We start from the raw sequence: 15,332 nt of genomic DNA on the forward strand, positions 1-15,332 counted from the left end.
TAGCTCCTCGATCCCATATATGCTCAATATATATATATTAAGATTCACAGAGTTAGTTCATAGTAATTGTGCGTACGTACAAGAGATCATGCATCCATGGTAATGATCTTATAACAATAATTAAGAACTACATATTATACGCAATCATTGTACGTACGTACGTAAGTACGTTTTGATGTTATTATTTGAAATCTAGTCTATATAATATATATAAATATATCTATATATATGACATTATTAGGGGTGAACAATTAAACCGTCTACACAGACTGATCTGAAATTTCGGCCCGACCTGTAAAATTTTACTTGAACCGAAACAAAATAGTTTGAAAGCGGTTAATTCCATTATTACCCATTTTCAAACAGTCCGGGTCGAGTAATTACCCGTTAATCGATTCTGTTCGAAGTTGTTTTAGAAAACCAACGGTGATCGCTGCGAATTTACCAAGTAATCAGTTGGACATGTCCGTCACGTTCCAGTGGCCTGATAGGATTCTCTTGCCGAAGAGAGTGGTGAGAGCCAAGGTGCAATCGGACAGGGTCATGGCCACGCTAATGCCAAACAAAAGGTTTTCTGTGTTGAAAACGCTGGCCTAGCCTTCAGGGGACCAAATTCGGTGGGATATGACAGGGTAAATGAAACCAGTGAGGAAGGAGTAGATGAGGTAGGCGACGAACTAGGTGCCCCTAGCGATAGAGTTGCTAGTGATACCTGTAGTTGCGATAGCAAAGGCCCATTGGTAGAGGAAGTTACTATAGCCGAAGGAAGACGAAGAAATTTCTTTGAGTCTGAAGAAGTGGTGGCCGATGAAGCCGTTGGAGGGGGAGCCAAAGGCGAAGGCAGACCTGAACAGGTAACAACATGGCAAAACCGTGTTGGTGAACTTGTTGGAGATGGTGGAGATTTAGTCACAGAGGTAGCCTGCAGCAGCCATGGCGTCGGTGGTGTTTGGGCCCAATAACTGGGACAATTGGTCAACTGAGCAACTCGGTAACGCCATGACTCACTCAGAGAGAGAGAGAGAGATTGAGATGAAAGAAAGGTAGGTGATGAATGGTGTATACAGTGGGAAAAGAAAGACTTTTCAACTTCTCAATTCTATTGTGTCCATCCAGATCCAAGAAAAAACCATTTAAATGGAATAACCTAACCCAACTCGACCCGACACAATTCGGATCGGGTAATCGGGTAATGGATGAAATACGGAATAGTTCCGTTTCAGTTCGAGTTGGAATAACTCCTTTCCGGATCGGGTCAAGTCGGCGTACAGTCCTAGGCATTATTATAATTGGTTATTAGAAAGGAATACAAATAAAGAAGAGATATTACATTAATTAATATTAGCTTTTGGGATTGCTTAATTATAATTTACTTAGAATTAAAAAATAAAATAAAAATCTTTGAGTGGCTTGTGGGTTATTTGCCTATTTGATCAAGTTGGAAAGATCCGGTTTTTTGCCGATATTCTTTGATCAATTTTCTCGTCAACTCTGGTCTTTTAAGTAGAGAAGACTTTGATTGTTTTGAGAGAGAGCTTTTGATCAAAGTTCTTCTTCCTTCCTTCATCGTCGACAACTTCTAATTTGCATACAATTATCATGATGGAAAAGGATGAACGGCCAAGAAAAAGGATGGAAAATGGGTTTTACAAACGTGCTCTTCCTTCACCTCCTGCCATTGATTTTGTTTCTTCCGAAGGCAAGGTCAGTAGCATTCATTGCTTGCTTCCATACAGTACCCTTCATATTCCTCAGTTTTTTTTTTTTTTTTTTTTTTTTAATTTCCAAACAGAATCTCGAGTTTTAAGTTTTTTTTTTTTTACATAATAGATGACGATTCGATCGTTAGTTCTCTTAATAAAAACTCAAGGTGTTGCCAATAAATTCAAAGTACCCTGTCAACTCTTACCCTAATTAATGTGAGATTCATGTGTTCAACTTTTGTACGTTGGTTGGTTTTTAGTCAATGATAAATCCTACATGTAACACTTAGTACCATACACTTTTACCTAATTAATATTCAATATTATAACCTTTATTCAATCTCGACCGGTGCAAATTATGAACTATATATGGACCTTGTGTATGGCTTAAAATGCATGATACACAAACATGCATCCGGATATATATATATATATTAAAATTTTAAGGAGGACAAGTGAAAAGTGTAAAAAAAAAGTGATAGTTAAAATGATTTTTTTTTAATATGGGTATTAAATATCGGCAATGCTACATACAGTCGTGGAATTGTAAACGTTGTGCAATCGCTTTAAAAAAGAGTAGGGTCCACGATTAAAAAGTTAGTTTTTTTTCATATGAGTCCCATATTAATTCATTTTTTTAAAGCGATTGCATGCCACTTGCACAACCACGACTGCAAATATCATTTCTCATTAAATATCCTCAACTTTTTTAAAAAAAATTATTGCATATTTTAAGACTATATATATAGACTCATGTGTGCACACAAGTCCATAATTAGAATTTATTATAAAGTAATGTTATTTTTTATATTTTGATCTTATTATCTAAAATGTGACATATTTATTATTATTAAATAATAAATAATTATCTAATAAAAAATTATTTAATTATTAAAAATATATCGTAATAAAATAAAAAAGATTATTCAACAGCAAAAGTATGATTTCTCTATTTTTTCAACCCTCTGGAGTCTGGAGTCGGCCTTTTAAATGAGACCACGAAGATCCAGAGCTTTCCCGCTTTTTTTATTTTTATTATTTTTTTCACCTGAATTAATTATAAAAAAATCTTCAGCATAGTAACGGTACGGACTTGGTCTTTACAACTCGAATTTCCAAAACCCTAAACACAGAGAGAGAGAGAGAGAAGGAGAGAGGGTCTTAAAAGTTTTGTTTTTGGAGAAAAATACTGTAAATCGAAGAGGGTAGGAATAATAAAATGGCTATGGCCGGGTTGTACCGGCGAGTACTCCCATCTCCTCCTGCAATCGATTTCGCTTCCCATGAAGGCAAGGTCAGTTACAGTTTGTTCCCGTACCGTTTTGAAATTCAATTACCGAATTTTTTATAGTCCTGAGAATAAACCTACAGGACATTTTTCTTTTCAATTTGTTCGTTGAATTTAATGTTTGTGGTGGTTTGGGAATTGTTTGATTAATGGCTGATAATTGCTACACACATACAAATATACACACACACAGAGGTTGGATTTTTTATATAGAAAAGATATTACAATTGTAAATTGTATAACTGCTATGTAATTGTTTTGAAAAAAGTAAATAAAATATGAAACTAACATTAAAAAAATTAATGTTTTTTTTTATTTATTTTTTTATAAGTAATAAGAGAATTTTATTCATACGAATGAAGTAGGCATAGCCCGTGTACACAGGAAGTATATAAAAGAGACACCTAATTACATTCTAGCTAAGGAAAAAAATCATGGACATTGTTTCCATCAAGTATAATGGCTGAAAACCACAACCTTAAAGTGCGCATAAAAAATTTCTGAAGTTCCTCCAGTGTGCGTTCCCTATCTTCAAAGCATCTCTCATTCCTCTCTGACCATGTACACCACATGATACACAACGGGATCATCTTCCACACTGCCGCCACTTGAGGACTGCCTTGAAGCTCCTTCCAACAGGCCAATAAATCCACCACCCGTGAAAGCATTACCCAAGCAATATCCAATCTTCTAAAAATCTTGTTCCATAGCCCCCTTGTGATCTCACAATGTAAAAGTAGGTGATCTACAGATTCTCCCTGTTTTTTACACAGGTAACACCAATCCATTACTATGATTCCCCTCTTCCTCAGATTATCCGTAGTCAAGATCTTCCTAAGAGCAGCAATCCATACAAAAAAGGCAACCTTAGTAGGCACCCGTGATCTCCAAATCCTCTTCCATGGAAATGAAACATGGCCATGAATTGACAAAATCTTGTAATAGGTCCTGACTGAACATTTTTAGTACCATTAGCCTTCCGCTGCAACCTATCTTCTTGAGCCATATTATTTCCCATGGAATAAAGCAACCCAAGGAAGTCAGACACAGCTTGTAGTTCCCAATCATGGATATTTCTATTGAAGAGAACATTCCACTGATAAGATCTATGGGAGAGTACCCGCATATCTACAACAGAGGCCTCTCTATTAGCTGCAATACTATAGAGTGCTGGAAATGCCCTGGACAACGCGCACTCTCCACACCAAACATCATGCCAGAACTTGATTCTGGAACCATCTCCCACCACGAATCGTAAGTGGCTTTGAAACGCCTGCCAACCCCTCCTAATAGATTTCCATACGCCCACACCATGTCTCCCCCTTACTTCCCTGGAGCACCAGCCTCCCCACTCTCTCCCATGTCTAGAATCAATAATCTCCTTCCATAGTGTGTTCCCCTCTAGGTAGTACCTCAATAACCATTTACCCAAAAGAGCTTTATTGAACGTTCGCAAATTGCATATCCCCAAGCCTCCATTTGGAATAGGAGAACAAACCTTGTTCCAATTAACTAGGTGAAATTTTGTTTCCTCCCCTATTCCCCCCCACAAAAAAGCTCGGAATAGTCTCTCAATTCTAGTTGCCACCCCTTCCGGCAAAGGAAAGAGTGAGAGGAAGTAAGTGGGAAGATTAGTTAAGGAACTCTTAATTAAAGTAAGTCGTCCCCCTTTCGATAAATACATGCGTTTCCATCCAGCAAGGTTCCTCTCAACTTTCTCCACCACCCCATCCCAACTGGCTTGAGCCTTAAAGTTAGCCCCCAACGGGAGACCCAAATATTGCATAGGTAAAGAAGACACCTTGCAATCCAATAGCTGCGCCAAGCTATTAATATTAGGCACCACACCCACCGCAACCATCTCCGATTTACTAAGATTGACTTTGAGCCCCGACACTGTTTCAAAGCATAACAAGAGAGCTCACAGAGATTGAATTTGGCCAGAATCCGCATCACAAAATAATAGGGTATCATCTACAAATAAGAGATGAGAGAGTGAAGTAGGCCCATCTGTGCCATTACCGACCAAGAAACTAGATAAGTAACCTCCTCCAACAGCAGCCTTCACCAACTGACCAAGTGCCTCCATAACAACGACAAACAGGAGAGGTGACAAGGAATCCCCCTGCCTCAGACCACGTGTGCCATTAAAGAAACCAACCGGGGTTCCATTAACTAACATTGAAAACCGGACGGTAGAAATACAATAGCGGATCCATGAAATCCATCTATCACCAAAACCACACCTACCGAGCAAGTAAAGGAGGAAATCCCAATTTACATGATCATAGGCCTTTTCCATATCAAGCTTGCAAAGAATACCTGGAATGCCTTCCTTCAACCTATGATCCAAGCACTCATTAGCAATAAGTACTGAATCCAGAATCTGTCTCCCCCTAATGAAGGCATTTCGGGGCTTAGAAATAATATGTTCCATCACCGAGATAAGCATATTTGCCAAAACCTTGGAGATTATTTTGTAGACTCCACTCACAAGGTTTATAGGGCGAAAATCTTCAATTACCTTGGCCCCATGTTTCTTTGGAATAAGAGTAACGAACGTTGCATTGAGGCTTTTCTCAAATTTATGGAAAGAGTGGAATTCTGCAAAAACCTGCATGATATCACCTTTCACTACATCCCAACATACCTGGAAGAATCCCATAGAGAATCCATTTGGGCCCCGTGCCTTGTCCTTTGCCATGCTACGAATAACCTTGAACACCTCATCCTCCTCAAACTCCCTTTCCAAACCATTTTCACTTTGTGAATCAATAGACTCGAAAAACAAGCCATCAAGTTTAGGCCTCAACCGTACCGGTTCCGAAAGGAGATTTTCAAAATGCTGCACAATGTGATTTTCCAACTCATCAGAGGATGAAAGCACTTGAGTACCTGAGTATAGTGTCTCGATAGTGTTACTGCGTCGATGTGAATTCGCCACTTTATGGAAGAACTTTGTACATTTATCACCCTCTTTTAGCCAAAGGGCCTTGGATTTTTGTCGCCACGAAATCTCTTCCATCAATAACACCTTCTCCAGCTCAATTACAACCTCCCTTTTCCTAGCAAGGGCCTCCTCCGAGAGGTCTCCCGTCAGTTCCCTAGCCTCAAGATCTTGTAGTTCCTCCATAAGGGTATTCTTTTGATTATCAATGCTACCAAACACTTCCAAGTTCCACTTCTTAAGATCTTGCTTCAAAACTTTGAGCTTGCAAGCTAGGATGAAACTGGGGTTGCCTGTAAACATATAAGAGGACCACCAAGAGCGTACCTTATCTACAAAACCCTCCGCCCCTAACCACATATTTTCAAATTTAAAAGGTCTGCGTCTTCCAATAATACCTCCACAATCTAACACGATAGGGAAATGGTCGGAACACACTTGGGGCAGCCTTTTCTGAGAGAGTTCAGGAAAATAAGCCTCCCATGATGGAGAGACAAGGAATCGATCCAATCTTGACCATCCCCGACCATTAGATCATGTGAACTCACCTCTGAGAAGGGGGAGGTCCATAAGCTCTAAATCAAAAACAAACTCTGAGAACTCCTCCATGGTTGTCGAATGGCGATGAGTCCCCGATCGCTCGCTGGGGAAGCGAACAATATTAAAGTCTCCCCCCATGCACCATGGCACCTCCCATAAATAAAGAATACCTGCCAACTCCTCCCATAGTCGCCTCCTCTCATTATCCAAATTTGGGCCATAAGTACCTGCAAAGGCCCATTCCCATCCATCAATGGTATTTTTAAAACGAAAGGCAACCGAGAAATTCCCAACATATTCCTCAACTGTCTCCACCATTCTTTTGTCCCACATTAAAAGAACCCCCCCTGAAGCACCCAGTGATGCCAAGTAGGACCACCCGACGTATGAACACCCCCACAAGCTATGAATTATTCTTCTATCCACACCCCTCAACTTAGTTTCTTGAAAACACAACATTCACTTTCCATGACCGCAATAAAGATCTTATACGAAGTCGTTTATTGCAATCATTCAGCCCCCTCACATTCCACGACAATATCTTAGGCTTCATAGTTACAAATAGTGCCCCTCCCTTTCAATCTATCTCTACCACCACCCCCTTCTTTAGTTTCATAGTTGATGAAGCACGAAAGCTTTTTGAGTTCCCATGCTTTCTTCTTGGGGTCGACTTCGAACGACTATTTTCAATAGCAACAAGAAGGGCTCTAAATTGATCCTCGTAGCCCACACAAGAAATACCAAGGGAGGAATACATCTCCTCAGCCCTTTTAAATACCCACTTCGATGTAGACAAGTCCAGGACAGGGGAAATTGTGCAAAGAGGAGTTGGTTCCTCCACAGAAGGCCCGTTGTCTACCAAGGACACTACCAAAGCAGAGCCGTGTATTACCTCCCACGGCTGAGTCTGACCAGACTCTTTAAGGCCCATCAGAACCCCTTCAGAAGGCAAGACAGTCACCTGCAGAGTAGATGGAGCAACAAGGGACTCTCCTAGCTTCACCGGCGTGTTCTGTACGTGTTCCCCACTCAAGTTTTGAGGAAAAACTTGGGAAACTGCTATGCACGGCGTTGGGATGGGATCCACAACTGCCGTTGAAAACCCTGCATCCTCGGACGACCCACTCTGTGCCGATTCCACCACCTCGCAGTTGGAGACAGATATCGTGACTACGTGAGCTTCAAAAAGACCTATAACAGACGAAAAAACCTCCAGCAAGGAAGCCCCACCCTTCGCCGGCGTTGAGATGGGACCCACGACTGCTGTTGAAGGCCCTGCACCCTCAGTCGACCCACTATGTGCTGATTCCACCACGTCACAGCTGGAGACGGGTATCGGGCCAGCTAGGGGAGCTCCAACAGGACCTAAACTAGTCAAAAACCCCTCCGGCGAGGGAACCCCACCCTCCGCCTGTAAGCCCCCCACCATCGCCAGCATCTGAGGTTCACCCCCACCTCCCTCGCTGCGACCCACAGCTACGGGGGGAAGGGAAACCCCCCGTCGACGCCACACTGACCCGTTAGAAGGCTTGTAGGGCTTTTGGTCGTGGGTTGGGCCCTTCCCCTTGGAAGGCCTAGCTCCCTCCTGTGTTCCACTTGAGGCTCCAGGGCCTGGATCACATAAAGGGCCCTTGCCCTTGGATTGAAACTGGGGCCCAGCACCCTCAACTAACCCAAGGCCCGCTGGCCCATCCCCCCTGCCTGGGTCCAGTCCCCACCCATTAGCTTCAACGCACCGTGGAATCCAATTCAGATTTAAGTGCAATTCACCCATCTGTTTTTCCATATCAGTTAATAACCGAAGATCTCTTTCCTTTTGCAGGCCAACACTCCTCCTGTCATCCTCCTCACGCCTCTAATTCTTTGTAGAAACGGCGCCATTGACAGGCCTTCTGTCCCAGTGATGGGATGGGACAAAGGAGCCCTGTTGTTGGAGGGCTTCCTTGTACGTCTGAGGAGCCGATGGCTCCTGACCAGCAAACCGAGCTTCCCATGATGCCTGGCCACCAGTCCGAGCCACTTCCCTTATGACCTCCGCCAGCTTCCTCCATCCCCTTCCATCTCTATCCTCAGGAACCAGAATGCTGTTACGACGGCCACCACCTCGATGCTCTTCCAATGCCATGAAAGCACCCTGAACATTTGTACACTTCTGTACAGTAATTCCCTTGTCACCTTCCCGATGGCTAGTGGGTGACAGTAGTAGCACCGTGAATTTATGCTATTTAAGACTACCTGTGCTTTTTTTTTTTTTTTTTTTTTTTTTTTACGGTTCAGGATTTTATTTTATTTTTAATTTCCTCGAAATAAAAATAAGAAATCGTATAGATAGTGATGGTAGCTGGTTACATCAACTATATCGATAAATGTCACCTGAGATATTTTCCAGGATAGTTATTTGCAATTAGAATCTTCATTTCTGGTTACTTATAAAAAAAAAAAAAAAAGAATCTTCGTTTCTGGTTCCTAATCAGACATTAACCCATAAATTTTTTGTGATTGCAGAAGCTTTTCATTGAGGCCATTCAAAGTGGGACAATGGAAGGCTTTTATAGGTTGATTTCTTTTTTCCAGACACAATCGGAGCCCGCATATTGTGGATTGGCCAGTCTGTCCATGGTCTTGAATTCACTTGCTATAGATCCTGGAAGAAAATGGAAGGGTATGATACAATTTATTTAAATCGAGATTTAGTATTTTGGTCTGATTTTTCCAATTAGTAAGATGGAGCTTTTATTTTGGGCCTGCGGTTTGTTGTCACAAGAAGTTTGGTTCTAAGGGACCTGCATACTTAGTATTTAGTTGATATGATGCTGCTCATCACTGTTTATTTAGGTATTTTCACCGTTTGGATTAATTTGTCTCAAGTGTTTTCAATCCCTAGGGGCTGGCTCAGGACCCCCCTCTAGGTCTAATTTTAACCCTTGGGCGCAAAAACTTTCAAGGGACCATGCTCCATCGGTGGAAAGCCGATAATGTACCTGATCTGCATAAAGTTTGGCTTACACGGGTCCAGAGTTTAACCGGATAAAAGACACGTTTCATTGCAGTCTCTGGGGTTCCTCATCATCACTAAAACCTGTCTTGAGTGTTTTCATCTGCATACGCATATGAATCATAGAAAATTATGGAGGTGCTTTTCAACCGAGTATAAACGATTTCTTTCTATATTTTAGACCAAGTATAAGTGTATAATTCAAATTATATTGGGATACCTTTATTCCATTAGCTGAAGATACCTTCAGTCTATTAGCTGATGCCTTTTCCGCATTAATGATTGCCATATTCTAGATCGAGTATAAATGGCAGGTTCAGATCATATTGGGATGTTTCTCCTATTTTCAAGACCATATCAAAACAACAGGAATTATTCATATTTCGAGATATATGAGTTTATATACATTTTCAGGTTCTATCATACATGTGTTACGTTGTTCTCCATTTATCTGACAGGACCTTGGAGATGGTTTGATGAATCCATGCTAGACTGTTGTGAACCTTTAGAAAAGGTCAAAGTTACAGGCATCTCATTTGGGAAGCTCGTATGTTTAGCTCATTGTGCTGGAGCAAAAGTTGAAGCCTTTCGCACAAACCAAAGCACCCTTGAAGACTTCCGTAAACATGTAATGAGATGTTCCGTTTCGGATGATTGTCACGTGATCTCATCATATGATAGATTAGCTCTCAAGCAAGTAAGTACTGGAAGATTTTTTTACTTATCTATTATTTCCATACATAATTTTCTTCTTTTTCTATTTGTCTACCTATGTATTTATATATTATTTTTTTATACATAATTTTCTTCTTTCTCTATTGGACTGCCTCTTTATTTATTGGTGTGCATTGAATAGTGAAAATTTTATGTTGTGAATTTGATCGTGCATTACCTCATGCTACCACATATGTAGGAGTGTTCATCCACCCTACTCAACCCGATTCTGGCTATTCCGATCCAACCCGAAGAGTCCAACTTCCGAATGAATTCCATTCCGTATTTTCCGAATTCCATTTATGCATGATTTGAGTATTCCGACCCGAACCGTGTACGACATTTCTCTCATACCCATATCTGCAATTTCGTCGGAGGTGCTAGATCTTTGCTGCTTGAGGAATCCAGATCCATACCACTTCTATTTTATCTCAGGATATGAAGCAAGAGAAGAAAAATCTAACCATTAATCCATCAAAACCCACCACTGAAATCCATTTAGAAAAGCCCACCAAAATATCATGAAATCGCTCAGCCAAGGAAATAAAGCATTGAGTCATTGGCATAAAAGACAAGGAACTTCAGGGGCTGGATGGCTTTATTTCAGAGTTGATGTTTTGGAAAGATAGAATAATTGGAGAGAGAGAGAGAGAGAGAGAGAGAGAGAGAGAGAGAGAGAGAGAGAGAGAGAGAGAGAGTAGTGGGTGAAGAAATTGACCGATCTTCCTGATCTTCGCTTCCCTCGTCACCCAGAACCTCAAGCTTGCCGTCAACCTGCTCAACAGCAAGGATGTCATGGGCTGCTTGTTTCTCATGCACTCCATGGTAAACGTTATCAAGGTCTGACAAGGGATGTTGTCTGCTGGAGTAAATCCACCCGTTGGCGCATTGCTCATCTGGGTTTCTTCTCTTTTGTTAATATATGTACTGCCATATATGGTTTTACGAAGTAATTTTGGCCTTTTGGCGTTGGGTCCCCCCTTTTTTTCCCTTTTTTTATTTTTTATTTTTTTTATCGGTTATCGGGTCAACCGAAATAATTCGAAAGTAAATCGGAAGTCTTCCACTTCCGTTTATGTCCACTTCGGGTCTAGTAAATCGGGTCGGAATATTCGGAACCTTCGGCCGGGTCAGGTCAATGGGCTAAATGTACAGCCCTACACATATGTACAAAAACAGGGACAAGGGAATTGATCTGTGTTTTTGCATAAATATTTTTGAAAGGGCATTGCAATGATATTATTATATTTTAACATTTGAAGTTCTTGATATGCAATACAAAAGATTTATGAAAAATTTTCTTCTACTTATATAAAAAAATGAGTTATGAAAAGTTTCATCGACTATTTGGGATCTCAAGTAACTCATAAAGATCCAATTTGGGTGCACTGTTTTCCATGTAAAAGAATTGATGAAAATATCTATCTAAATTTTTGGCAGACAGGAAGTGGTCATTTTTCGCCTATTGGTGGTTACCATGTTGGAAGGGACATGGCACTAGTATTGGATGTTGCACGCTTTAAATATCCTCCTCATTGGGTTCCTCTCTCACTTCTTTGGGAAGCGATGGGTTATGTTGACAAATCAACAGGACAACAGAGAGGGTAGGCATTTGCTTAAATTTTCTTCAGTCAACTTTATTACATCAATTAACCATAAGTATATTTATGTATTATGTTGGAAGCAGTTTTTCTGGAGAAACTGCATTGGTGGGATTCTTCTACCTCTGTTCAATTCAGAGGAGAAGCTGACTTCTTAATAGATGTTTTGCAAAACCATTTTCAATAGATATATGCCACTGACTGGGGAACTCCCAAGTCCTGATTCTTGACAAACAGTTAACCCATTTTCAAAAGCACTGAAATCCTGAATTATCTTGATTAACAAAGGAATGTATCAGGGTTTTTATGTATAGTTGGTAATTTTCATTAGGTGTTTAAAACTGGCTTCAACATATTAAGTTTCCGAAAAATTCTAAACATAAGCCCACACATCACATTTATTTTATTTTATTTGTATTTTTTTCTTTTACCAAATGTTAGGTATATGGATAATAAGTAGAAGAATTCAATTAGTTTAAGAAGAATAAACTTTAAAAAAATTCAAAAATTAATAATAAAAAATAAAAAAAGTGTAGTGTGTGATGTGTGTGGTGGACGATGCTCTAAGTTCCCAGGCAAGGCTGGAATGAGCTACCACGAACAATGAGAGGTGCTTTGGCAATGGACAAATTCCCTATTAAGGTTGAAAATGAGTGTATTTTTATTTTTGGCAATAAGGTGGTTATTGACAATGTCCATAAGGTGATGATTGTAACCATGGTTTTCCTCTGCCACAAGTGAGGGTTTTTTAATAAAATGCTCATTTTCCTTAAAAAAAAAAAAATCCCCATGCAAGGCTAGAAAATTAGCTGTGTTAGTCTTATCTAACACCCCATCATTTCCTTAGTCATTTGAAATTGTTTGAGACGACTTTATTATTTTTGCGTTTTATTAATTCTATTTTGGATAACAAATGAATGAAAGAAGTAATTATGGAGAAAGATGAATAATCTTTTAAGGCAGGTGGCTAAGAACATACAGGCATAGTTAATAGAAAACCAGGCCCAAGAGCATGAGTATTGCATTCAGGCAAGTCTGTCACGTAGCATAAACAAAGATGAGTGTTGCCAGATTTGCTTTTGAGTTCAATGACCTAGGAATCTGATCCAATCCTGGACGAAGATAAAATTCATTGCTTTTTTGCATGCTGTGATTTGCCTTGGGTGTTCCATTTACATTGACTTTGTTACGTCTTAAGATGCATTTCATGTCAATCGTGTTTTTAACTGACATATAATGTTTTTATCAGGTTCATGCTTATATCAAGGCCCCACAGGGAACCGGGTTTACTTTATACCCTGGTATGTCAAAAACCTCAGTATATAGGTTTAATTATTTATGGTTTTAAATTTTTTTTTTTCACTTTTTTTTTACCTATCTATCTTAGTGGTCAATCTCTAATGGCGATGCTTCCTTTGAAAAAATCTATTCATCATCATTTTTCTCATCATTCCATGATATGACATTAGATGATTGGAGACTATTTATTATATTTCACTTATAAACCTATCATCTAATGCCACATCATTGGATAATGAGAATTAGCATGATGAGTAGCATTTCTCACTTCCTTCCTTCATCCCCATAAAGAAGGGGAAAAAAAATCACCTACGTTGTTAAACAAGTCTCTTCTCAACTTTAGTAGATAATTTAGGATAGTCTTATAAGCTAGTTGAATGATTTTACCTTGCTTTATCTCCTCTTCTTGAGTCAATTTTATTTCTCTCTATTGATTGTGATTGTGCTTTTATGAAATCTTGGATTGCTTTCGCTGATGTTTATCCATTTGGGAACTTCTTGCAGAGCTGTAAAAATGAGAGTTGGGTCGGTATTGCAAAATACCTCATGGATGATGTTTCTCTTCTCTTAAAGTCGGCAGATGTGAAAGATATTGAAAACGTTCTTTCTCTTATTTTCACATCACTTCCATCAAATTTTGGAGAGTTCATCAAGTGGATTGCAGAGGTTCGAAGACGAGAGGATGGTGATCAAAGCTTAAGCCCAGAGGAGAAAGCAAGGGTTAATGTCAAGGTGTTGGAGAAGCTTTGTGTCCTCTAGCATTTATCTTTTTCTTTTGATGACCAGATATAAATTCAGCAGTTTATTTAGTTTCCTCCAAAATTTTGAACCTAAGATTGTTATTACAGGAAGAGGTATTGAAACAGGTGCAGGAGACTGGCCTCTTTAAACACGTGTCAGCATTTTTATCCTCAGCAAATTCATGCTGCAGGAACTTACCGCTTTTGAGTCATCAAGACAATTTTCCTGACATAGCTGCAAGTGTTTGTTGCCAAGGGGCAGAAATTTTGGCTGGGATATCCGGTGCCTCAGGTGAGTATTGCTGTCGAGAAACATGCATAAATTGCCTGAAGGCTAATGGTGACAAATCTGTTACAGTAGTTTCTGGGACAGTAGTTAATGGAAAGAGTGAGCATGGGGTTGATGTGCTGTTTCCGTCATCGCAAATGAAACCCGGTTGCTGTTGCTCTGTCTCAAGCAATTACATTGGAATCCACCCAGCTAGCAATGATGTTCTAACGGCACTTTTACTGGCGTTGCCTCCAGAAACATGGTCTGGTATAAAAAATGAGAAAGTTTTATTGGAAATATCCAGCCTCGCCTTGACTGAAAATCTTCCCACCTTGCTTCAAGAAGAGGTAACTAATTCATACCAGTTTGTTCTTGCAAGATCTTGCTTCTTTTGTCACGGCTTAGCGTTTCTATAATGTGGTGGTGGTTGCTCCACAAGTTTGTTTTCGAGATTGATACGACTATTTTAACCTGAAAGTAAAATCATGTCTTTCGCATTTACAAATTGGTCCGCAGCTTACAAAACCAAGATGTTTGTTGAGTTGAAGGAAAAAATGCATGTGAATTCTGTTAGGTGTTTTGAACAAAATTGATTATGTGAATATGAGTTTGATAATCATTGGTATATAGAATTATTTGATATGAAAGTTTCCATTGATGCAGAAGATTCCAAGACTGTACTGTTGATATGCATGTTTAAAAGTGTTATCATGCTTGTTACCCGATCTTGCTATGTGCAATTCAATTCATTATGCCTGAGATCAACCCCTAAATATACTGCAAACTTGTTATTAATAAAAGGATAAATTGATTTACAACATCTAGTTAACCTTTTTACTGCTCATTTTACTCTGCATCATACAACAAATTTACAGATTCCTCTTCTTTGGTATAGCAGGTTTTGCATTTAAGACGCCAGCTCTACCTTCTCAAGAGATGCCAAGAGAACAAGGTGGATGTGGATCTTGGTGCACCTTTGTCGTAGCGTCATGTCATGTTTTCCTCATTTTCTCTCTACTTCCGGGACTAGGGAAGGACTAGGGAAAGATGACGATCATACGAACTATCGGAATGTGAGTGTTAGAGCAGAATAGCAAGGCTATCTACTGCCCATTTGTAGGTTATTTGTTGAGAAGCTACAGTTGTGAGTTGTCTGCCGGAGATGGAAACCTCATGTGTGGAGGCAAGAGTTGTCCTTCAGGGCCAGAATAAAAAGGTCATGATGAAGGGGCAA

The 15,332-nt window shown here is 39.8% G+C and overlaps 1 protein-coding gene across 7 annotated transcripts; it reads left to right on the top strand.

The window, feature by feature from the left end:
* The first annotated feature begins 1,563 nt into the window (after positions 1 to 1,563).
* Positions 1,564 to 15,332, top strand: LOC122305365 (glutathione gamma-glutamylcysteinyltransferase 1-like). Of its 7 annotated transcripts, none has more exons than XM_043117851.1 (9): positions 1,564 to 1,704; positions 8,984 to 9,140; positions 9,932 to 10,170; positions 11,628 to 11,791; positions 13,038 to 13,089; positions 13,592 to 13,819; positions 13,936 to 14,119; positions 14,189 to 14,445; positions 14,994 to 15,332. In XM_043117851.1, exons 1-9 carry the CDS (start codon positions 1,600 to 1,602, stop codon positions 15,081 to 15,083), a joined length of 1,476 nt encoding a protein of 491 aa, XP_042973785.1. In that variant the 5' UTR covers positions 1,564 to 1,599; the 3' UTR covers positions 15,084 to 15,332. The 7 variants fall into 7 exon arrangements, with proteins under 7 accessions (XP_042973785.1, XP_042973784.1, XP_042973779.1 ...); XM_043117850.1 differs by having other exon boundaries at positions 1,565 to 1,704; positions 14,186 to 14,445; XM_043117845.1 differs by having other exon boundaries at positions 1,567 to 1,704; positions 13,936 to 14,445.

The sequence above is a fragment of the Carya illinoinensis genome, chromosome 3 (genome assembly GCF_018687715.1).
Source record: "Carya illinoinensis cultivar Pawnee chromosome 3, C.illinoinensisPawnee_v1, whole genome shotgun sequence".
Taxonomy (NCBI): Eukaryota; Viridiplantae; Streptophyta; class Magnoliopsida; order Fagales; family Juglandaceae; genus Carya; species Carya illinoinensis.